The sequence below is a fragment of the Tetrao urogallus genome, assembly GCF_951394365.1.
Source record: "Tetrao urogallus genome assembly, chromosome: 5".
Classification (NCBI taxonomy): Eukaryota; Metazoa; Chordata; class Aves; order Galliformes; family Phasianidae; genus Tetrao; species Tetrao urogallus.
In genome coordinates, this window is record NC_136818.1 from 30,904,936 (window position 1) to 30,927,543 (window position 22,608).

The 22,608-nt window shown below is 45.5% G+C and overlaps 2 protein-coding genes across 3 annotated transcripts in view; both read left to right on the forward strand.

The window, feature by feature from the left end:
• PRKG1 (protein kinase cGMP-dependent 1) overlaps positions 1–14,998 on the forward strand; it is a gene marked incomplete at both ends in the record, with an annotated part of 385,856 nt that extends 370,858 nt beyond the window's left edge. For both annotated transcript variants that reach the window (XM_079535711.1, XM_079535712.1), the window contains 8 exons: positions 1,246–1,385; positions 5,459–5,548; positions 7,029–7,170; positions 9,282–9,445; positions 10,265–10,387; positions 10,485–10,547; positions 11,524–11,590; positions 14,900–14,998. In XM_079535711.1, coding sequence (XP_079391837.1) covers positions 1,246–1,385; positions 5,459–5,548; positions 7,029–7,170; positions 9,282–9,445; positions 10,265–10,387; positions 10,485–10,547; positions 11,524–11,590; positions 14,900–14,998 — 888 coding nt within the window. The remainder of the gene's footprint in view (positions 1–1,245; positions 1,386–5,458; positions 5,549–7,028; positions 7,171–9,281; positions 9,446–10,264; positions 10,388–10,484; positions 10,548–11,523; positions 11,591–14,899) is intronic.
• A 5,772-nt stretch (positions 14,999–20,770) lies between these two features.
• DKK1 (dickkopf WNT signaling pathway inhibitor 1) lies at positions 20,771–21,716 on the forward strand (the record flags this gene model as incomplete). Its single annotated transcript, XM_079536152.1, has 4 exons — positions 20,771–20,947; positions 21,026–21,182; positions 21,279–21,389; positions 21,466–21,716. 4 exons carry the CDS (start codon positions 20,771–20,773, stop codon positions 21,714–21,716), a joined length of 696 nt encoding a protein of 231 aa, XP_079392278.1.
• Positions 21,717–22,608: the final 892 nt, after the last annotated feature.

Here is a 22,608-nt window from a genome sequence, read left to right on the forward strand (position 1 = left end):
TTTAAAATGGATAAATACGTGCATATGTATGTACATACATACTTATTAACATGCATACTTGAGCACACCAGTATTGTGCCTAGAGCAGCGAATACAGACCTGCCAGTCAGATCCTGCAAGAGCAGGGTGCTTTTCTGAGCGCAGTAGCAAAGCTGCAAAAATTGAGATGTCCACAGGTGTTCTGGGAAAGCTGTGAGACATCAGGAAGTTCATTCCGTCTTCTTTCCTGACTCGATTCAATTCTACAGTCCTAAACTGTGTCATGCAAACTACATGTCATGAAGTTGTGCAGCTTTGTTTCTAGCGGGCAGTAACAAGGTCTGTGGTGGTAATGTGAGCTAATTAAGAGGCTTCGTAGGCCAGTGATGAGATTCTCTCTTGTTTGCTAGCGTGGAGAGGCAGGGGCAGCTGGGGGTTACGGAAAGGATCTGCAGCAGAGGGCGGTGGGCATGGAATGGGCTGTGCAGGGCAGTGGGCGCAGCCCTGAGTGCCGGAGCTCAGGGAGTGCTGGAGCACTGCTCTCAGACGTAGGGTTAGGGTGGTGCTGTGTGGAGCCCAGAACTGAACTTGATAGTCCTTGGAGGTTTCTGCCAACTTGAGATATTCTATGATTCAGCGACAAGAGGAGATGTCCAGAATGGAAAGGATGACTCAGTTGTCATTCTTTTGGGGATTCCTACCTGTTGCTCAGAGCTGGGAACGTCTTGAGACTCAGAAGTTACCAGGGTAACACTGGTGAACAAGCAAACAGCTTCCCTTCAGCTTCATCTCTGGAATTTGGGATAAAAATAAGTGGCTGAGGCTTAAGGTTAAAAGTAAAGACATGACAAAGCAGTGCAGTTATAAAGCCAGCTCTACTCATCTTTTAAAAACATCCAAGGACTGCCTTTCCCAATCAGAGGCAGTGCATGTGTTACTACTTATAGAAGACTTCATGAAAGCAGTACATTAGCTAGAAACATCTTTTGACTTGAGAGTAATGCTGACAGTTGTGTTTTCCCTTCAACAATGAGTTTTGGAAACGGCCTTTCAACTTAACAGCATACCCTCGTAGCAATCAGCATTACCTGGGTTGAGTAGCAGTGATTTGAGAAATCTGGCTTTACAGCCAAGCTCTTGTTCAACTACATGGTGCTTTCCAAGGAGGAAATTTGGTTTTAAACTTTTCTGAAGGTAGGGTGGTGGGCCCATGCAGCTAGCTTAGGACCCTGCTTCTAACCAGCGTATTTGCCTTCTTTACCCAAGGTCCAGTTGAAAAGTGAAGAGACGAAGACGTTTGCGATGAAAATCCTGAAGAAACGTCACATAGTGGACACAAGGCAGCAGGAGCACATCCGCTCGGAGAAGCAGATCATGCAGAGCGCACACTCAGACTTCATCGTGAGGTACTGTCCGTCTGTCCATGCTGGAGCACAGCCACAGAAGCTGATCAAATCCCATAGGAGTAACCTATGCACCATTAAAAGGACACTTCAGCACTAGCTTCCTGCTAGTGACTGCGAATGCAGTTCATAGAATAAGGTCCAGGCTCATAGGGAATGGGGAACTTCTTCCCAAACCTAAACTAAACCTGTGCCTTAACTGGTTTGCTTGGGCTCTTGCTGACATGGCTGTGTGGCTTCTGAAGCAAACCCACCAGCAGCACAGAGCATGGGCAGAGTTTGCTGCTGGCAGTGTATGATGTTCTGTGTAGGCATAAACACCGCAACTCAGGGTTTGCCCTGCTCAATAAGCATTTTCCTCTTCATTCTGAATTTTCATGGCACAAAAAGGAAGCTGGAAAGCAGGGTTTAATGTTTGGAGATCCTGCGCTGTCATGTGAATAAATAGCTGTACTTCTCTTTAGGGTATACTCGCTCATTAGCTTCAATTCAGGATCCATTGACTCATCATGAGTAAATGTGCTAAAATCATATGCCTCCTGAAAACTTAAACAAATGCAATTCTTCAGTGAATAAAAACAGGTGCCAGTCATTTTTATTTGTTTTTACCCTAGCAGCTGAGTATTCTGATGCTTTAAGATTATGACTATCTGTCATCAGGAAGCAGAGACAGTTTCTTATGTTTTAGGTCAGGATCAGAACCCTAGGTGGTCAGAACCTCTTACGAAGTAACGCATCTCCCTAAACTGGTGCTATCTAACAGGAAGACATCTTGTTTAATCCAAGGATGCTTCAGGATGCCTGAAGCCTTTGACTTTTGCTGGAGGAGATAGATCCCTCTCCCAAAAAGAGCTCCAGAGAGGCATACTAACTCAGGATGGAAACCAGACCCTGTGACAGACTGCAAGTGTGTGGCAGAGCTGGCCACCCATCAGCTGCTAAGGGGGTATTTCCTACACATGCAGAACTGCTGCAAGCATTGGCTAAAAGCCTGCCTGATCCCTGGGATTCCCCAGAAGCCCAGGCTTCACCTATGTGTGATTCATTGGTGACATCTGCACACTGACATCGTACCCAGCTGCAGTTTCCTTCACACTGTAACATTCGATTCACAAACACGTTCCCGTTACCTAGGCTAGAGCCAAATATACCTTGCAGGCTATTTCAGCAAATAGATCTATTTTCTGAAGCTGAGCTGGCTTAGTATGTTGATGTAAAGGGAGGTGAAACACACAGGCAGCAGACTGGAGGGATATCTTGACACCATTTCCAAAATACCCGTTCCTAAATAAAAGGCTGAGCCTACAGACATTTGCTGATAGAGCCACTATGTTCATGGCTAATAAGATAAATACACCAGAGTTTCTTCATTCTCACTTTTTTTTTTTTACTCTTTCAATAGGCAAGTGGAAAAAAAGGATGCAGTAGCCACAGGTCTAGGGCAGAGTGCTGAGAAACAGTGATGCAATGAATGATACCAAATTTTTTCCTGTTCCAAACTAAGCCCAAAAAGGGAAAAGGTTACAAGAAGGCAGGGTGAAAGAACAACCTTTTCCTCTGTTTCATGGCCTGGCAGTTTCAATCAAATCAAAACCCAGCTTTTAGCATTATGCAGCCTTCCCAACATTCCTCCAACTTCAGTTACCTGCTGCTGCTGTGTCCAGTCATTCATTCATATGTGTCTCTTGTGCCAGTCTGAACCTATAACATCACTATATATATATTGATATGGTATACTTTATATAATTTTACTTGCACAGACGTAAAATGACTGTGAAACACCACTCACAAAGCAGGCGATTCAGATGAAGGCGTGTCCCCAAACTCAGTCTACTCTTTTCTTTCCATATCGTGCACTAATTCCTGTTCTTTATAGTAATAAGCCTCTTCTAGATGCTTTTAATACCCCTTGGAAATCCTGCACTGGCATGGGACTTAAGCCATAAAGCCCAACTTACTGCATAGGCTGGAAACTAGAAAATCTTCACTGATTTATCAAACTCTCCTTTTCCCCATTGCTTGCAGCTCCAAAGGGATTTGTTATTGTCTCCTAGTTTGTGTCCTAAATTTATTCATAGCTTGTTTATACCCTTTTTTGGGCCAGGCCTGTAGCTGAGCTAATTTTTTTTCTGGGTACTGCAAAAAAATGTACCATTTTGGTAGACTAATTGTGTTTTGAGATGTTGGGTGAAAGGTGGATTTGAAATGATCTTGAAACAAGGACACAGTCACTGGGATATCAGGATGAGGAAGACAACATTACTGAAATAATATTTTCCTATTTTGTCATTAAGCTGTTTGTGAAAAGTCTTGGAAAAGTATTTTATTAAAGTGATTTAAATGCATTAAACCAGGCAAGATGGCAGAAGAGGCCAAACAGCCCTCAATAAAACAGATACTGAAACTGAGAGCTTTACAGACCAAAATACAGTTTGTGGATTTGGTGAAGGGGCAAAGCCCCTTTACAGAACAAAACACTGTGTGGATTTGGTGAAGTGTTAAGCCACAGATGCCTGCAGGAGTTCTACAAATGTTTAGATGAGTAAGAAAATGAATAAAGGAATGAGTTCCAGTATTGTGACATCTCAGACATCCGAATGCTTGATCTGCTGAAATACTGTGGTTTCATACTTCACGTTGTACATTCCATGTGTAAACTTCGTGCTCCTATCAAAGTCAATAAACAACATTTGACTGGCCAGATTTGATGCCCTTAATGTTTTCTGGAAAGTAGTTTTGCTGTAGAGCTGCCTTGCTAGAGAAAGTAGTGCCTTATTTCAGTGGCCTTTAAACTAACAAACTATCTAAAATATTTAGTTATTCGTAATCCGTAAACTGTATGGAATGGTCAGCTAGTTTGTTTCAGCATTTCTGGGACAGATACCTGGGGTTTTAGGTTCTAGGTGTCAACATGGGTAATATCACAGTAAAAGAATCTCTGAAACACAGGTTCAGTTTTCTTCCATTAAATTTTCTTTGGGCCACAAATAGTATATTTTAGGTACAGAATATTTCACAACTAGATAAGCACTGAGTGCATTCAGTGATTTGCCTTTTTTTTTCCTGTAACCACTAATGCACATGAAGGCAAGGCAAATTAGGATTGATCCAGGCAGCAGCATTAGACCCTGTCCTAATCAGCACATACCCAAAGCCTTGCCTACATCACTTTCTTAATTGTTTTTTTAACCTCTGGATTATCACAAAGACCCATTACAAAATGTTTAACTGTATTTGTCACTAACTTAAAAGACCTGATAGATTCCCCTCCCCTGCCAAAGCCTTTTCTCCTTCTTCTCCTGTCCTCCTGCAGGTCTTTGAGATACTGCTGCTAACCTCAGAGCTCTGGGGGGGAGAACTAGTTTGATATTAAAATTTAATAAAGCAGCTGACAATGAATTCCACATTGTGCTCATTTCCACAGTTTTCTAGTTGTGTTGTTTAAACCATCGCATTAAACACAGAGCTGAGATTTCGCTGTATGCTTTGGATGACAGTTGAGAAGGAGGATGGGTTTATGAATGTGTCTTTAGGCAAGTTTTCCTCCACATTAAGTCCATGGGAGGAAGAGAAAGGGCTCTTTTAGATACCTAAAAGTCAGCAGTTCTGTTTAGTTGATCAGCTCAGTGGTTTTAAGGTCTGAAATGAAAAGTCAGACAGCACTTCCTTGAAATGGTTAAAGACAGCAGATCTACAGCTGTAGCTGTAGTGTGAAGAAAAAGATTACATAGACATAACTACAGTGTTAGGGAAACTTTCAAGAGAATCTGGAAAGCCAAGTGTCAGGTTATGCCATTAGAAATGTCAGACTTGATTTAGTACTCAGAACAGTGATGACCTCTCCTTTTGCTGCAATACACTTCATTCAAACGCTCATCCTTCTCTGCTGAATTATTTCCCTCATGATGCAAAGGACTGATGAGGACTGAACTGACCTCCCTAAGCACAGCAGCAGCTCTGTAAGATCCCCCTCATTCTTGTGCTTCCTGACATGAAGCACGTGGTCTGTGAGAAGTGGGAATGATTGGTGTTTGACTTTTATTGTGAATTTTCTATTATTTTCTTGTTCCCCATAGGCTCTACAGGACGTTCAAGGACAGCAAGTACCTGTACATGCTGATGGAAGCCTGTTTAGGTGGAGAGCTCTGGACAATTCTCAGGGACAGGTGAGTTTTAAGCAATTGTTGTTATGACAAGTGGAACATTTTTTAATATGCCTTTAGATAACCAGGAGCCTTTATCCTTCATGGGCAAAACCTGGGTCTTACCATTCTAGGTTTAATTTACGTCCCCCAGATGGTGAAGAAATGATGTTCTCCTATGCAGTTAACTAGAGTCAAAGGGAATCCAGTTACTACTGAGAATACACTTGGAACTGATTTAGGTAGTCACCAGCATGGGAGCTAAGATCATATATTGAAGCTATAGCTGTGCACCATGGGGTTGGGACACAAAAGTGCCATGGAAAGTCTGAAAGCATGTAACAAAATACCATGTCGCAGTGCACAAGCAAATGTGGTGCTGGTATTTCCTGCCCCCAGAGGATTTGAGCTTGTGGAGTTTTGGTTTGGATGTGTGTGTGCAGGGAAGAGGGAGGTGGCTGTGCAGTGTGTGTGGTACGTGCACATGACGGCACTGCGGGCACAAATCACATGCGGCCATGTGGTAGAATTTAATTGGAACACAGTTTAGTTACATTTGAAAAGCAAAGGAAATGCATTGTAAAGATCGATGAGAAAGCAAATATAAAATTCCTTTTAATTAATTATCCATAATGAATTTTTATAACTCTTTCCTTTTCCTAACACCATCTCTGGACCATTAAAATGAGCTACTCCGCAAAGTTAGCAGGTGCTGGAATGTATTCTTCATCTTTGTCAGAGCCTGGTAATTCCACCTTGAATTCTCTCAGCTATAAATTGTGGTTCTGCTGCCATCTAGCTTAGAGCTGCCTTTGAGTTCAGCCACCAGCTCAAGGCAGGCAATGGAATATGTTGTGCTTCTGAAAACTCCTTGCAAACTGTACTGAAACCAGCATCTGAGAATGCACCTTATGCTGAATTTATGATTAACACTTACCAACAACTGTGTTTTTTCTGTCTTTTGTCTCAGTTGGGAACATTATTATGGGAGCTCTTGATTTCCATAGCTCAAAATCCTTTTCTCACCCAAGAGTCAAGATTATTATCCAGAAATAACCCTTTGCCTACAAGATATTTATCTGTAAATTTTATTTTTTACAAAATGTAAAAGAAGACATTTTAAATTCAAATGTTTGATATATGCTAACTTCAAAAAGAGACGTGCATATAAATTGATGTGTAAAAGTCAGTATAGCAGTCACTTTCCATATACTAAGTGATTCTTATGACCTGTATAGATATTTCAGCAGCAGGATGAAGTCTGGTAAGTGAAGAGGTTGGGCTGGCCTACTGTATGGTTTTAGGCTGTTCAGAAAAATAAATTTTAAAGGTGAGTTCAGCTGTAGGTAGTATAAAAATAGATTAATTACAGGTAGAGTAGCTCACTCCTTGCAAGAATCAAGCCCTGACTTCACTACAATGGCGTTGATAAGGACATATTTTAACAGCTCAGTCTTGCATGTACAAATCTCTTTATTGTCTTTCCCTTTCTTGTTTTACATAGAGGTTCGTTTGAGGATTCAACAACCAGATTTTACACGGCGTGTGTAGTTGAAGCTTTTGCCTATTTGCATTCCAAAGGAATCATTTATAGGGACCTCAAGCCAGAAAACCTCATTCTGGATCATCGAGGTTATGCCAAACTGGTGAGTGCCTTCAATGTCTAGTTTTGGAAAAGAAAAAAAAAAAGAAAAGAAAAAAGAAATGACATAATTCCTGACTTTTTTCTAGTGTTACACAACTAGTATTGTGGGTAAAGAACATAGAATTAGACATAAGGGATCAGAAGAAGAGTCCACCCAGCCCACTGTCCAGTTCCTTAAGGGGCCGCCAGTAGATTTTGAGTTACAGTCAGGGCCAGCATGTCATCACTGATGACATCACTGGGATGTTTTCCCAACCTCCTGCAGACTGAAGCTGAGACTGAGCTGGAGAACACTACTTCTGGCTCTGTAGCCAGAATTCAGCTTGAAATTCAGGGCAGCAATCCTGAAGTGGAAATGCTTAGAGAAGAGAAACAGAAGAAATCCATCCAGCTATTTTTGAGCTACTGAAAAGCTAAAAAATGTGGGCTTGTATTTTTGAGCTTTATAGGTGTCAAGTGAAAAATATTTTGCAAGCTGTTGTTTCTGGGTGAGTTCCTTTGTGTAAACAAACAAAAAAGTCGTTCTTAACGCAGATTTTAAACATAGCCTTGTTGTGGCACAAAATGGTCTATCATCAGACTTCTTACTTGAGAAAGCAGGTTGTAATTTGTTTTGTCTTTATTTTTAAAAACATGATAACTTCTGCAGGCTACAGAGAGGGGAGAGGAAATAACAGACTTTCACAGAGAGGGTGGTGAGGCACTGGAATAGGTTGCCCAAGGAGGCTGTGGATGCTCCATCCCTGGAGGTATTCAAGGCCAGGCTGGATGTGGCTCTGGGCAGCTTGGTCTGGTGGTTGGCAACCCTGCACATAGCAAAGGGTTGAAAATAAATGATCATTGTGGTCCTTTTCAACCCAGGACATTCTATGATTCTTTGATTCCCTTAGTAAAATGTGCTGCATCACAGGTTTTTGGAAACCCCCTTTCTAGCTAGGGAAGATCAGGACCCTTGGGAAGCTATCAGTGAAGGATGCAGCCCTAAAAAATCTGCGTCCCAGAGGAGCTGATGCCCTTCCTGAGGGTCTCAGTGGGGCAACATCTCTGCCTCTTAGGCTGGAGTCTCTTCCCTGCCTTTGGAAACTTGGACTTGTGCTCCCAGGGAGCAGTAAGTCAGACCATCACCACTGTGGGCCTTTATGGCCCAGTAGCAGCCAGCATGTGTCACTGTGACCCTCAGCTTTACGAGTGACAGCAGAGTTTGTCCTCTGCAGCATTCCAACGAGGGTTCTCGTGAGGTGAGTTAGGTACCAGACTGTCCTTTTCTCTACCCCGGGAGGATCTAGCCCAGGAACTGCTAGTCCCATCACCGTCCCTTAGCTCCTTAGACATTTTGATCTTCTTGGTTGCATCCATGATAAGCAGGGAAGTCTCTCGGATCCCACAGCATGACTGATCCTGGTTCTTGTGGGATTGTCACTGTTTAGGATGGCATTTTAGGATGCAAGTGCAGGAAGATGTAGGAGCATTTCAGCCATCAAGGGACAGCAGAGTGTGCTACAGACCACAGCTCTGGGCAAGCACATTACCAGGGCAGGGGAGGGCAGAGCTATAAATACACTAAGCCTATTAACCTGAGTTCAGCTCAGGTCCCAAAGGATGGCTTTGGTTCCCTATGTAATCTCATTTTACGTGATTGTCTGTAGCATGCTATGCTGTGCTATAGGTTGTAAGCTGAGCCCACCAGTGCACTGCAGTGTTTTCAGATGAGTTGATTTTACTACACCACTCTTTGATGAGAAGACAAAGCTGAACTTTTCACTGGAAATTTCAGAAAGTATTTAGCCCAAACAGTTCTTTGCACAGGGACTTTCAAAAAAAAAAAAAAAAAAAGTCAACCCAAGCTTATGTGAGTTACATCTCCAAGAAGTGTTCAGCACTGTCATTTGTTCTTCTTCCCTCGCAAGGATCCTCTCTTGGCATAATGAAGGATAAATCATCAAAAAGGTCAGTGCAGTTGTCTGGTTCTTGAACAGCCCGCAGTGTTTTGGTTGCAATAATACTCCCACAAGGAAATCTTCCTTCTGCTTTGCTTCACTTCAAGAGAAACCGAGCGCATGGCTGAAATTCCTCCTCTTGCTCAGCTCTGATGCTATTCTCCTACATTTGCAGGTTGATTTTGGCTTTGCAAAGAAAATAGGATTTGGAAAGAAAACATGGACTTTTTGTGGAACTCCAGAGTACGTAGCCCCCGAGATCATCCTGAACAAAGGTCACGATATTTCAGCAGACTACTGGTCACTGGGAATCCTAATGTATGAACTCCTGACTGGCAGGTATGGGCATCAGAGATGGCGTAGCTGCTGAAAAAGGATCCAAATATTTCTGCCATTGTCACCCTGATTAGATGACAGAAAAGATTCAGAGCAGGCGAGTGCTACAATGGCACAGTGAAACTTCAGTGTTGTGCTGCTGAACCTTATAATGAATTTTTCTTTTTAAGTCAGTCTCCATGCAGATCTCTCAGAAGGCAACATATGAGCAAGCGTTTTAGGAAATATGTGTGAAATGATACTGTATTCTACCCTAATTTTTGTTACTGATCTCCTGTAAAATGAAAATGAGCTGAACATGATGGGGAAAAGGTATATAATTCAACTATGGAGAGAAAAAGCATGTATATGGTAGCAGCCCAAAGCAAGCAAACTCTAGTATCCACTTTTATCTACTTACTGCTCTTCTTCACTGAACTTGTCCCTTTTCTGTTAAACCATTGGAAGCCTAATTAATCCACACTGAAAGCATGTCACAACATGAAATAGAAAATAAGGCAGCAAGCACATCTTAGCTCCTTGTTCTTTAGGCTGCTGGGACACAGGCTGTCTTGGAGACAAGACATTTGGCATATATTGCTCAAGGAAATATGACTTTACTCTTTGGTACTTCCTTTCAGCCAGCATCACTTAAATCCAGGCTATAGCAGAGCCTCTTGGATGTGAAATTGTCATAATCCATTGCTAGTTGACATCTAACTTTCCTCAATTCACAGTTCCACAGTAGGATACTGGGTTTTGCTTGGTGTTTGTTTTTTGTTTGTCCGTTTCCTTCTTTACAAATTTTTAATCTTTTTTTTTTTTTTTCTTTTCCCTCTGAAGTCCCCCTTTCTCAGGCCCAGACCCAATGAAGACCTATAACATAATATTAAGGGGAATTGATATGATTGAATTTCCAAAGAAGATTGCCAAAAATGCTGCTAATTTAATTAAAAAACTATGCAGGTAAATGCATGAAATATAGTAACTTTTCTCTTATTTGTAAAGAAATGAGTTGTTGGAAGGATTAAGAAAGTAACCTCACTTGTTATTTATTTTATAGGGACAATCCATCAGAAAGATTAGGGAACTTGAAAAATGGAGTGAAAGATATCCAAAAGCACAAGTAAGTGAATTCCCAGCCATCCGACATTTTGACCCCCAGAAACACACATTTCAAGCTCTTTCATTTTCAGCAAAGCCCACATTTCTTAACGTCCTTTGACCTTCCCCTCCTATTGTGCTTTAAAGTCTAACTGAATTTGTGTTGGATGTTTTTTTCCCTGTATTTTGGTATAGATTCCAGCCTTGCCTATGACCAAAACGCACTGCACATTGACCATTATACTTGAATTACTTGAATGCAGTAACATGTTTGGAAACAATCCAACTCTGCCACTGCCTGCTTGCGTTTCTTTGGTTTGCTGAATAATTTCCCAAAGTTTCCCTCCTCCCACAACAAACTTAATTTCCACCCATAACATTAATTCATCAAAGCTTTTGGTCTGACAGGAGAGAGTTCTTAAGTTATATTTTATAAGCTCTGTTTTGCCACAGAAATTTGTTGCAGAGTTTTCACGCTATTTGAAAGGAAAAGACAAGTTAGGGACCACCACAGAGTTGGGTTACCTCAACCATCCATGCTCATCCTTCTCTGCTTCCATCCCCAAAGCAACAGAAGTGCATTGGATGGACATTGTGGGGATAGACTCAACTCAAACTCAGGTCAGAGCTCACCATTCAGCCCACACTGTATTAGGCCATTAGCCCATTAGACATTAGTGTCTGACTATGTAGGAGGGATTGACCATATAGGAAGGAAAGAGCAGCTGCAAGGACACCTGCAGTGAGGAGCAGTTTTCTTCTGAGCACTGATAATTTGTACTTGCTGTGGTGTCCCCACTAGCTTGCGACACAATCCATTTTCAGCCAAGAAAATGTATACAAACATGATTGCAAAAATGATAAGGGCTAATCAGGGAGTTTGAAGAACATGGCTGCAGGAGTTAAAAGCTACAGTTTAAGCAATTTAAATTTCACCGTCTGATATTTTAGCCACATTTCTAACTTCCCGACCTGCTTTATTCTTCTCTCCCTTACAGATGGTTTGAAGGCTTTAACTGGGAAGGGTTACGAAAAGGGACACTGACACCTCCTATAATACCAAGTGTAAGTTTTACTGCTTTTTTCTAGTTCCCAGCCAATGTATGTCTGTAACATGAATTTTGTGAGCTTTGGACACTAGTATACTATAGTGAAGTGGTGACAGCACGTGGTTTATTTCATCTGAGTGTGCTTGTTGAACAAAATAAAGCAAAACCCGATTTAAGAAGTCAATTCAGATACACTTCCACTTATACTTTGTCTCCTGGCAGTTTCTTCCAGCAGACGGCTTTTTAGGGACATAACTGTGATGAAATCCTCATGGCTGCCTGGGCAGAATCACTCACTACTACATGGTTTTCTCTTTTTCACCTGCTGCGCATGTTTCTTCATCCACTTTGCACATTCCAGCAGGGAGCTGCTACTTTCACCCCTTTTCTCAGATGTGTCCTCCTTTTTCTCCTTTACTCTTTTTTCTTTTTTTGATGGGCAAGTGGGATTTGTATGCCATCTCCCTTTCTTTTGCATTAACCTTTCCTTCTTCTTTTCTTTTGTGCTTGTTACCCTTTTTTTCTGTGTCCTACATGAAAAGCCCTGTTACTGACTGGTTTATGTTTAACTGGGAGCAGACTCAGAGGTACAGCTCTACTCGTTTTCCTTTGCAGCAGAGCTCTTCCTTTGATGTCTTTGTGAGCTCTTTACCCACAAAGCCCACTGCAAAGGGAAACCAAACAGGATTAGCTGATAGAAATTACCTTGGCCCCTTCTGTTTGGCAGCCTCTCCTCCTTGTTTCAACTTAATCCCTTTCTCTCCATGCCTCTCCCAATGGATCAACGAGAGAATGACATTAGCAATCGTGTTTAATTGCACCCCTTTGCTCAGTCTGCCCGTGGTCCAGTACCTCCTGCAGCAGCAGCAGGAATGGCTCCAGAGTTGAATCCACCATCCCAAAGTTCTCCTAATGTCTAGGAAAGAGCAAAGGGGTTTTGTGTCTCCCCTTTTCCCTATGGGCTACCAAAGTCACTGGCAGCCAGCAGAAGAAATGCCTAAGGCAGAATCCCCAAACAGCTTGTAGATGTTCTGTAAATCAAAACTGCATTTTTTTTTCTTTAAGCTGATCTGTAATGACTGTTAGTTTTCCAATAACTTGTTTGCCACATTTCAAGTCAGGCAATGAAATCAGGTTTATTTCTTTATATTAATTTCAGTTCCTGATTTACCCATGCATTGTGCAGGATGCTAGCGTAGATGCAGACGCCCAGGGAAGTTTTTGTAATTCTTTTAGCGGGTTTTCAGCTTAGCAAGAGCATTTACAATGCTGCTTTTACCCAGTGCATGTATCAACCCTGCAGGTCTACCCCTCTGACCGAACAACCAGCAGTGGTGACTTTAGTAGTACCTGGTGTCCATGAGCATAAAATGGCTCCATGTCACAGCTCCACCACCAGAAGTGGTCTCTTCCTCTTTGGCACTGCCTAGAGGAAGGCCGTTCTCTGGTGTTTTTTGCAGGAAGTTAGTCTTCAGCTAGAAACAACATGATGTCAGGAAAGGATTGTGTGAGCGCCAACACTCTTTGTTAGGATTATTTCTTGGCATCCTCTCCAAAATGTACTTCCATTACTAAGTGAACCTTACTGACATTTTTCCAGCCCTGAAGCTGTCAGCCCCACTCAGCCTGATTTTCCACTGCCAGCTCAGCTTCTGTGGCACAAGTCCCAACTCTCAGTAAGGACCATATCTGGAAAGCCACCCAAAACATGAATCTCTGGGAGAAGAAATCAGTTTTTCCTTCCATCAGTGCACCTTCCCTCCTTAGCTGGGAAGGAGTCAGGACAGCTAAACATGGAGACTAGCTTTTTTTGTTGTTACTATTTATTTATTTCAGAAATAGGCCTCTTACAGCTCCTTAACTCTTAGTACTACTAGTAAAGCAGTCAAAAGCTCTTTAGCCCTCGCTCCATGGGGTTTTAGGATCAAACTCAGTTTACAGCCTGCTGCTGGGATGTTGCTTCAGGAAGCAGTTGACCCTTGATACCACAGGTTCAGTCTATCATGACTCTTCCAAAGATGTGCTGTCTTGCATCACAGCTTTTATGGCACAGATCTCTGTGCCATAATTCCTCACAAGATGTTGGTAAGAGACCAGAAGGGTGGTGCCAACACTTGTGCTTTATCCTCTCGGATGGAGATGCTTCTCCCAGAGATAGAACTCACATAGGGATGTGCTGAAAGAAACAGAGACACATGGATCAGCACAAGGGACCATGGAGGAAAGCAGAACTCAGTACTCATCAAGGATGAGAATCATACGGGTAAGGGTTCTCCAACACGATGGTGCTGTTACCAACAAAGTAAACAGACTTGGATAACTAAAAAAAAGAAAATGAGCATATCCATAATACAGTTGTATTGCTTTTTGTTTCTTTGTTTTCACAATGAGTTGAATATGCAAGGAGCTCCCCAAGACATTTTCAGCAGCTTTTTCCCCAAGACATTTTCAGCAGCTGGTGAATGCAGCTGAGTAGTGAATTATCCAGTATCAAATACACCTCATGGACTGTAGGTTGGCTAACAAATAAGGTGTTCCCTGCACAGCACTGCTATGTCAAGTGCAGTCCTCTTCAGCCTGCACTGTCTGCTCAAGGTGCTTCTTCAGTATGACGTTGATTATTTTGGCCTTGGAAGCTGCTGGCTTATTTTTTTGTTTTTGTTTTATTTTTTTCCAATTGTTTGGAATACATAATGGTCTCATTGTAAAAAAGTTTAAGTTATCACCATGAAGAGAAAAAAAAAAAAAAAAGAGAAAACAACAACAGAAAAAGACCAACAACAAGAAACAATCTAGTTACAGTAGATTTTAAATAACATTATTTAAAAAAAAAAGAAAGGTACATGGTCTTAATAAACCTATTTAGAGGTTGAAACTCAGTCTTGATAATTGGAAATTCAGAAATGCTCTTGGAATATCAGTATCTCAGATAGGCTCCATGGGCTGAAGAATACTCAGAGGCCTAGCTCACATCCTCAAATTCAGGATCCTGGAGGCATAAATTGGGAATTCTGGGCTTTGGGGAAGAAGGGTGTGCCTGGCATTCCAAGTCTTTTCTGCCAACCTTATCCCAATTGATAGAAAAGTTCTTGAGGCCTCTCGAGGCCCTAGGTCATTCACATCAATAGGAACTTTGCTGGCCTGCTGCAGCTAGCATTTTCTGGTCCACAGCTGTATTTCTGGGACCAGAGCAAATAGAAAGAGTAAAAAAAACCCCACTGAATACTTTTGAATGATTGCTGTTGTGAGATGAAGAGATCTGTAGAGGTTCCCAAAGACAGCTCTGATGACAGTCCCCATCTCTTTTGCTCTGTCCTTTCCACAGGTTGCATCTCCAACAGACACAAGCAATTTCGACAGCTTCCCTGAGGACAACGATGAACCACCTCCTGATGACAACTCAGGATGGGACATAGATTTTTAATGTATTTCTCTTACCTGCTTCTGCCTTGCTGAAGACAGCTTTCTGGGACATGGCTGCCAGCGAAACTGAAAGAACCGGGGAGGATTCGTGCTCGGGGTCACCATGATGCCTTGATTGATGCTGCTACAGTAACTACAGTGGCATTAGGACTTATTGCTTAGATGACACTAGTGCTCTTCGTGTTTTATGTTCAGACTTAATCTAGCAGTTGACATGGTGGTCCTGACGCAAAGCCTTTCACCAGTAGAGAAATATGTTTTTTATCACCGCAACGATCTTGCTACGCTCCAATTACAAATGTTGAAAGATTCATAGTGTAAAACACAATTAATTCTAGCTGCGAGGTACTGGCTTTATCAGTAGGATCAGTAGTAATTTATTAAGTGCTGTAGCTAAATACAGTACAGGATTTGGGCTTCTCTCACACTCAACTTGGTAGGTCTTCCACTGTTGGCCAGTCCAGGAACAAAGGAGGACCACAACAGTGCTGGTCAAAGAGTTCATGTCAAAGCAGTGGTACAGTTTGTCCTTTTTCTTTCCAAGCAGTATTTCACGACAAGACTGAATGTTACTCTTCGTCTTTCTTTCTGAGATTTTTTTTTTAACCTGGTGAAACAAAAGCACAACTGCTCTAGATCCTGTTGAGGCAGATATGGGTTGCTTCTCTCATACAGCCGAGAACATAACGTAACATGACGTTTGTGTTTTTTTCTTTTCCTTTGTTAGAAATACGTAAGTGCATGAAAAAAGAAATCATAACATTCTCAGTTTCACATATAAAACAGTGCTTAAATAATGGTCCTATAGTAAAACGACAGCAGCCAACCGGTCTTATCAGTGAGCTATTAGGCATAAAACTAAGCTTAACTTGTAACTTTCCAGAACCCAAAGGAGAAATGTAAGGCCCATAATGCATTTTATAGGTGCTATGTACATCCCTCATCTGTGAATATACCGATTCAGTCAGCCACCCTTTCAGAAATATGTAGCAAGAGGCATCATTCTCCATCATTCTCTCAGAACAGATGAGTTTATGTCTCCGTGTCTGCATCTCTTCCATGTTAATTACAAAGCCGATGAAGACAACAGAATATGTGATGGAGGGCCAGTTTGCTTGCTCTGTTTTTAAATTGCCCTTAAAAATGTAATCTTAATGCCTCATTGAACTAAATCAGAAGGACTTACGCAGGAAAGTCAGTTGAATGACACGGAAACCTGATATTTCTTGTGTTTGTGTGAGATTTACTGGCCTGCCTTATCTCCGGCACATCATGTCCCCAGCGACCGTGTTTAAGGCCTGGGGATGGCCAAAGCTGAGTCGATTCGTATGAAAAAAGAGAGGAGGAAAGGATGATGGTGTATATGCATCTTCCCCTGGCTTCCACAACTTTTCCTTTGCTTTAATGAAGCCTCTTCTCATTTATACAGGCATAACAAGGGAATCCTGTTCTATATGCCTACTTGTGTAGTACTTGGGACATGAAGCGTATCCCTTTGTACCAACAAGAAACATCAGATTTCCATCTCTCTAACAGACCTCTCAATTAGCAAACGCTGCCCCATTTGATCTCAAGAGCTGTTACATACACTGGCAGTCAAAAGATCAACTTTTGCTAACCAATGTTCAGAAAAAATTATTTCTCCAGTGCTGAATCTTTTCCATGTTCCTATTGAAAGCGACCCACTTAATAGAGCATGTTAAAAAGATGTTTCCTCCGCTTCTTTTAGAGCACCCGCAGTGTCTGCTGTTTTTCAGCAGCCTACAGAGCTCGCTTGTCATGGGCCCCTTCAGACCCAGTCCGTTGGCTGAATTTTCTCCATAGTTGTGCAGAAGGGAAGGGCAACGACATCCGCTCTTGGACACCAGGTTATTCCTGTGCTCGCTCATCTCACGCAGCAGTACGTTAAGATTTGTTTGCCTTGAAAACTGTAGAGTAAAGACAGTCACTGCATCTACCAGGTATTTCCTGTATAGGACTAGCTCTTACTTTTCCACAGAAAGGTTGAAAACACTGAAAGCAAACACTGAACACTGGGGCTAAAATACTCACCCATTATCCAAGCAGACGGGCAGATGGGCAATGGCCGCACTATGGCTGAGTTGTTAACCCACCTCCTTCCAGATTTTCACTCAATGCTGTGCGTGCCACAGAGGAGAAAAGTTGGAGCATCTTTTGGCTTTCTGCAGAACAGACAGGGTAGGCTGCCTCAGTGTGTAACTGAGCAGCAGAGGTTCAGTTGCCTTTGAGCAAAGGATGGCCAGGAGCGCCGCAGCTCTCGGTGCAACTCCTATCCTTATGGGAAGAAAGGTTTCAAGGGGCTGATGCATTGTTTTCTTCCTTCCTGCCTATTTTCCTTGTGCCACACACAGGACCTGAATCGTGTGGCATGCACTGTAGTGAATATAGATTTATTTTGGTATCAGACACCTCACTCAATTTCTTCCATCACCTCTACTCGGCACCCTTTAAACAACAAACTTAGCGTATGTATATTATAGATGCCTTCATTTATAAGTAATATATTTGAGTTGCATAATATATATATATATATTCACAACTGATTGCCTCTGTGTTCCCACTTACTGTCCTTTCTTCTTTGTCTCCTTTTTTGATATATGGGACGGCGGTGTATTTACGTAAGGGGATATCAGCTCCCGTATTTAAAGCAAGTGTATTACGGTCGGTGTCATAAGAGACAGATGATCTGTAGCTTCTTACAGTGCTGCATTATTCATAGCAAACTCTTATTTAACAACAGGACCACAAGCAAATATTTCTGTAAATAGATATTTTCGTGTTGATATTTTGTGGTACTCATATAACTTTTTATTTAGAGTTCCATGGCATTACTTCTTCATTTTCTTATTTGTAATGTAATGTTTTTAGATCCAAGTAGACTTGAATTAATGTCATAATTGTCAGTATTATTAAACTTTATGTCGACTGTACTGTTACTCATCGTACCATAGGTTTAGAACACGATAGCTATCTGGCATTGTTGCAAGTGCCTTAAATCCATGGCATCCTATAACAAAATACAAATTTGGTGTTATGCTGCATGACAAAGACAAACACACCTCAAAATGTTGTCCTTTCTTAGCTTGCTGCGTTTTACAGTTCTTTCTGCTGACAATTTATAAGCCTTTATTATATAATATTGATGAACTACAGAAATGATGAAGTCGTTCTCTTATTTCTGTTAAATGTACCAGAGCTGTGTATCTGTTAATGAGATACAGAGTCATTTCTGTGAAATGTATAAATGTATGTGCGGGTCAAATTAATATATGACATCCTATCAGTCTGTACACAGGTATTCCTGTTCCGCTATGCCGTGCAGCTCCAGTCCATCGTGCAGTCCAGCTCCCATCATCTTTTATAAACCCACACTCAATATCCCGCCCAGAAAAAAAAGATGAGCACCTGAATGCAACTTGCCACCAAGTCTCTGTCATGAAACCAAATGCCCCTACAAAAGCAAATGCCCCCCTGGGGGACGCAGCACCACAGAGCTGCCCAGAGCCTCCTCACTTCTCCCAGCGGCCCAGTGGGTGCTGTGCTGAGACATGGGCTGCTCCAGGCATTAGCAGCCAAAGGGAAATGTCATTCGGAGTTGTCTCGTCCTGAGTCCAATCCATGGTGTTCTGACACTGGTCCTTTATTTTTGTGTTCTTATTTCTCTGGTTTTTGTATTATGATGGATTCTACACAAAAGAGTTTTTTGTTTGTCAGGAAAAAAAAGGTCTGTCATTCAACGGTTGTTGACCAGTTGCACTCTTTTGATGTAGATTTAAGAACTTTTTTCATGAACTTAACCGCTTTTGTTTTGCTCTGTATTTTCCCTGCAGCTGTAATTGCTGAGTGCCTGTTGTATACTTTATAGAGTTGAAATAAAAATAATTACTTTTGAGCAGCGCGTTGACATCTGTCTTCAGCAGGAGTCAGCTTGGGGCTGGTTCTGCTGTTTGGTTGGGATATTTTACCCTGCTTTGTGGTGATCTGCAGTAGGAGATAGTTAAACAAGCAGTGTCGTGTGACACTGCAGGAAGCTGTGGTTGCCGTGGTCAGTAGGCAGTGGCCATGGGCACCCCAATGGGCAGGCGGGGGTCCTGCATCGCACATCATAGGCATCTCCAGCCCACATTACTCCATGATCACACTGAGCAATAAGCATCTTTACAGCACGTTTGATCTTCAGGGGTGAACAGTCCACCCAGTGTTTTATGTGCTGCCATTAGGATCAGCAGCAGGGCATGAAGAGCACAGAGACCCGATGCCAGCTGTGATCAACACCTACACCAGAGTGGCTCACAAGTGATGCTGCCTCTGTCCCTGCTGTCATGCAGGATGAGTGATGGGAGAGGGGAAGGCAAAAAGCTGGCACTTTGCAAGGATATAGGGCTGATCCCCTCCTTCTGAGCGGAATGCATTGGGGTCGGCGTTAAGTGTGGCAATGGCGTGTAATGCTTGCTAGCAGCTGTAGCAGACACCAGGTTTTGGCCCAGTGGGACGTGATGGTGATGGGCTTGATCCCCCCAGGGGTCTGCTCAGGCGGCACCACCACGAGCCCAGCTGGGGCTGCGTTTTCCCCCAGAACATTCAATTTAAAAAATAAAAGGGGAAAAAAGGAAAGGAAGGAAGGAAGGAAGGAAGGAAGGAAGGAAGGAAGGAAGGAAGGAAGGAAGGAAGGAAGGAAGGAAGGAAGGAAGGAAGGAAGGAAGGAAGGAAGGAAGGAAGGAAGGAAGGAAGGAAGGAAGGAAGGAAGGAAGGAAGGAAGGAAGGAAGGAAGGAAGGAAGGAAGGAAGGAAGGAAGGAAGGAAGGAAGGAAGGAAGGAAGGAAGGAAGGAAGGAAGGAAGGAAGGAAGGAAGGAAGGAAGGAAGGAAGGAAGGAAGGAAGGAAGGAAGGAAGGAAGGAAGGAAGGAAGGAAGGAAGGAAGGAAGGAAGGAAGGAAGGAAGGAAGGAAGGAAGGAAGGAAGGAAGGAAGGAAGGAAGGAAGGAAGGAAGGAAGGAAGGAAGGAAGGAAGGAAGGAAGGAAGGAAGGAAGGAAGGAAGGAAGGAAGGAAGGAAGGAAGGAAGGAAGGAAGGAAGGAAGGAAGGAAGGAAGGAAGGAAGGAAGGAAGGAAGGAAGGAAGGAAGGAAGGAAGGAAGGAAGGAAGAAGAAAGAAAGAAAGAAAGAAAGAAAGAAAGAAAGAAAGAAAGAAAGGAGGAGCACGACGCTACGGGCGCGCGTGGCCAACGGAGTTCTCGCCTCCGTTCCCCGTCGTGGCCGCCAGGGGGCGCAATGGCGCAGCCGCGCCGTCGGGGGGCCCCGAGGGCGAGGGGCGGGGGGAGCCGCGCCCCTTTGATCTCCGCGCATCAAAGGCACAGCCTGGCCCGGCCCCGCTCCCCCCGCCGCGGTGCGGCCCCCCCGGCCGAGGTCAGCCGAGTGCACGGGGGGGCTCCGACGGGGCGGGCTCTCTTCCAGCCCCCCCAAACTCCGCGGGGCCGGGGGTGCTGAGCGGCCCCTTCCTGCGGGTCTGCGCTGGCGCCAGGAAGGGAGCGCGGCGGAGCTGCCGCCGCCGTTGCGAAATCCCCTCCCTCGGGGGGGGAACAGCGGCACAGCCCCCCGGGGCCCTTTGAAATCCCATCCCTCCGCCCCGAAAGGCGGGCGCAGGAGGCAGCCCCCCGGGTATAAAGAGGCGGCGGCGGGCAGGTAGTGCTGCTCGGGGGCAGGGAGCGCAGCTCGGAGTTACAGACGGGACGGGGCGGACGGGTCGGGACAGACGGGCGATGCGGGCTCTGCTGGCGCTGCTGGCGGCCCTGAGCTGCGCGGGGCGGGCGGGGGCCGGCGGCGGCCTCAGCTCCAACGCCATCAAGGTGGGGGCGGCCGCCAGCGCCGCCCCCGCCGCCGCCGCCCCTGCGCCCTTCGACGGCAGCAACAAGGCGCCTCCGGCCGCCACCCGGCAGGTAGGAGCGGGGCGGCCCGGGGGCTGCCGGGGGTTATCGGGCGGTGGGAAGCGGCGCTGACCCTCTGCCCGCCCGCAGCCCTTCCCCTGCTCCGAGGACGAGGACTGCGGCCCCGACGAATTCTGCGGAGGGGCGGCCCGCGGCGGCGGCCCCCCGCTCTGCCTCGCGTGCCGGAGACGCCGCAAGCGCTGCCTACGCGACGCCATGTGCTGCCCGGGCACCGCCTGCAGCAACGGTGAGGGGCGGCCGGGCCGTGCGGCGCGCGCTGGGCGGGGAGGTGGGGGGGAACACGCGGGGCTGACGGCGCTGCTTCCCCCTCCCCACCCCGCAGGGCTTTGCACGCCCCCCGAGCCCCCGCCCGGCGTTTCCGAGCTGGACGAACCCGGCCCAGAGGCGCTGCCCCGACGGACGCCCGCGCCCGCCTGGCCGCCCGACGCCAAAGGTAAGCACGGCCCCGGGGAGCGGCGCGGCCGCAAGGCGCCGTCGGAACTCGGCGCTGACCTCCCTCCCGTCCGCAGGTGAGGAGGGCGACTTCTGTCTGCGGTCGTCGGACTGCGCAGCGGGGCTGTGCTGCGCCCGCCACTTCTGGTCCAAGATTTGCAAACCCGTGCTGCGCGAGGGGCAGGTGTGCACCCGGCACCGCCGGAAAGGAGCCCACGGCCTCGAGATCTTCCAGCGCTGCCCCTGCGCCGAGGGCATGGCATGCCGCCCGCAGCGCGACCGCGGCGGTCCCGACGCCTCCCGCCTGCACACTTGCCAGCGGCACTGAGCGACACCGGGGGGCAGACCGAGGATGGGCGAACGGACGGAAGGACAGACGGGGGGATGGACTCTGGCCCCGCTCGTGAGAGCTCCCCGCTGTGTGCACAGCCGGAGCTGAAGGTTGTTTCTCGAGGGAACTACTCTTAAGCGACTGATTGCAGTACGTTACTGTGTTGTGAATATGGAGGTGGCACTTAGTGTACAGACGTTCTGAGCGAGCCTCCCGGACGCTCCTCCAGCCAGGACTGGGACGTGGTACGCGCTGGGTTTCCAGTTGCTCTCGATGGACGCGGCCGCCCCTTCAGGTGAAGGGCAGCCCAGGCTGCGCTGTGCCACGCTCCGGGGCGATGCCCTACGGAGGCGGCGGGGTCGCAGAGCGGGACCTCAGCGGCCCCGGCCCTGAGCCGTGCGGTCGCGCCGCTCTGGGCACAATAAAGTTTATTTTTCGCTTCACCTGGCAGTACGTCGCTCAGTTCTTCCCTCTGGGGTGGTGGTATGGAGGGAGGGAAGGGTGTGAGTGGGAGCTCTCCCGGCCCCTTGCAGTGCCATCTGCAGGAATGCTCCCGAAGCACAGCATCCCTTCGGTGTTTTACCGCTACCTGACCTCCGGTACTAATGCCTGTGGCATTAACTCTCCTGCTTAGAGACCTCTGAGGCTACCCAGACTGCTGACATATCAGGGACAGAGCCTGACAGAGCTACCTGCAATATGTCCGTGCACCGAGAGTGACTGCTATCAGAGAGTGGCTGAGGTTGGCACTGGCTGCCCCAGCCCAGCACTGAGCCAAGGGAATGGGTTCAGGGCAGCTGTGCTCACAGTGCAGGGAATGGATTCTCCCAGTGCTGCAGCCTGAACCGGTGCTTGGAGCATCCCAGCCAGTGAGGTCATGCTTCAAAGG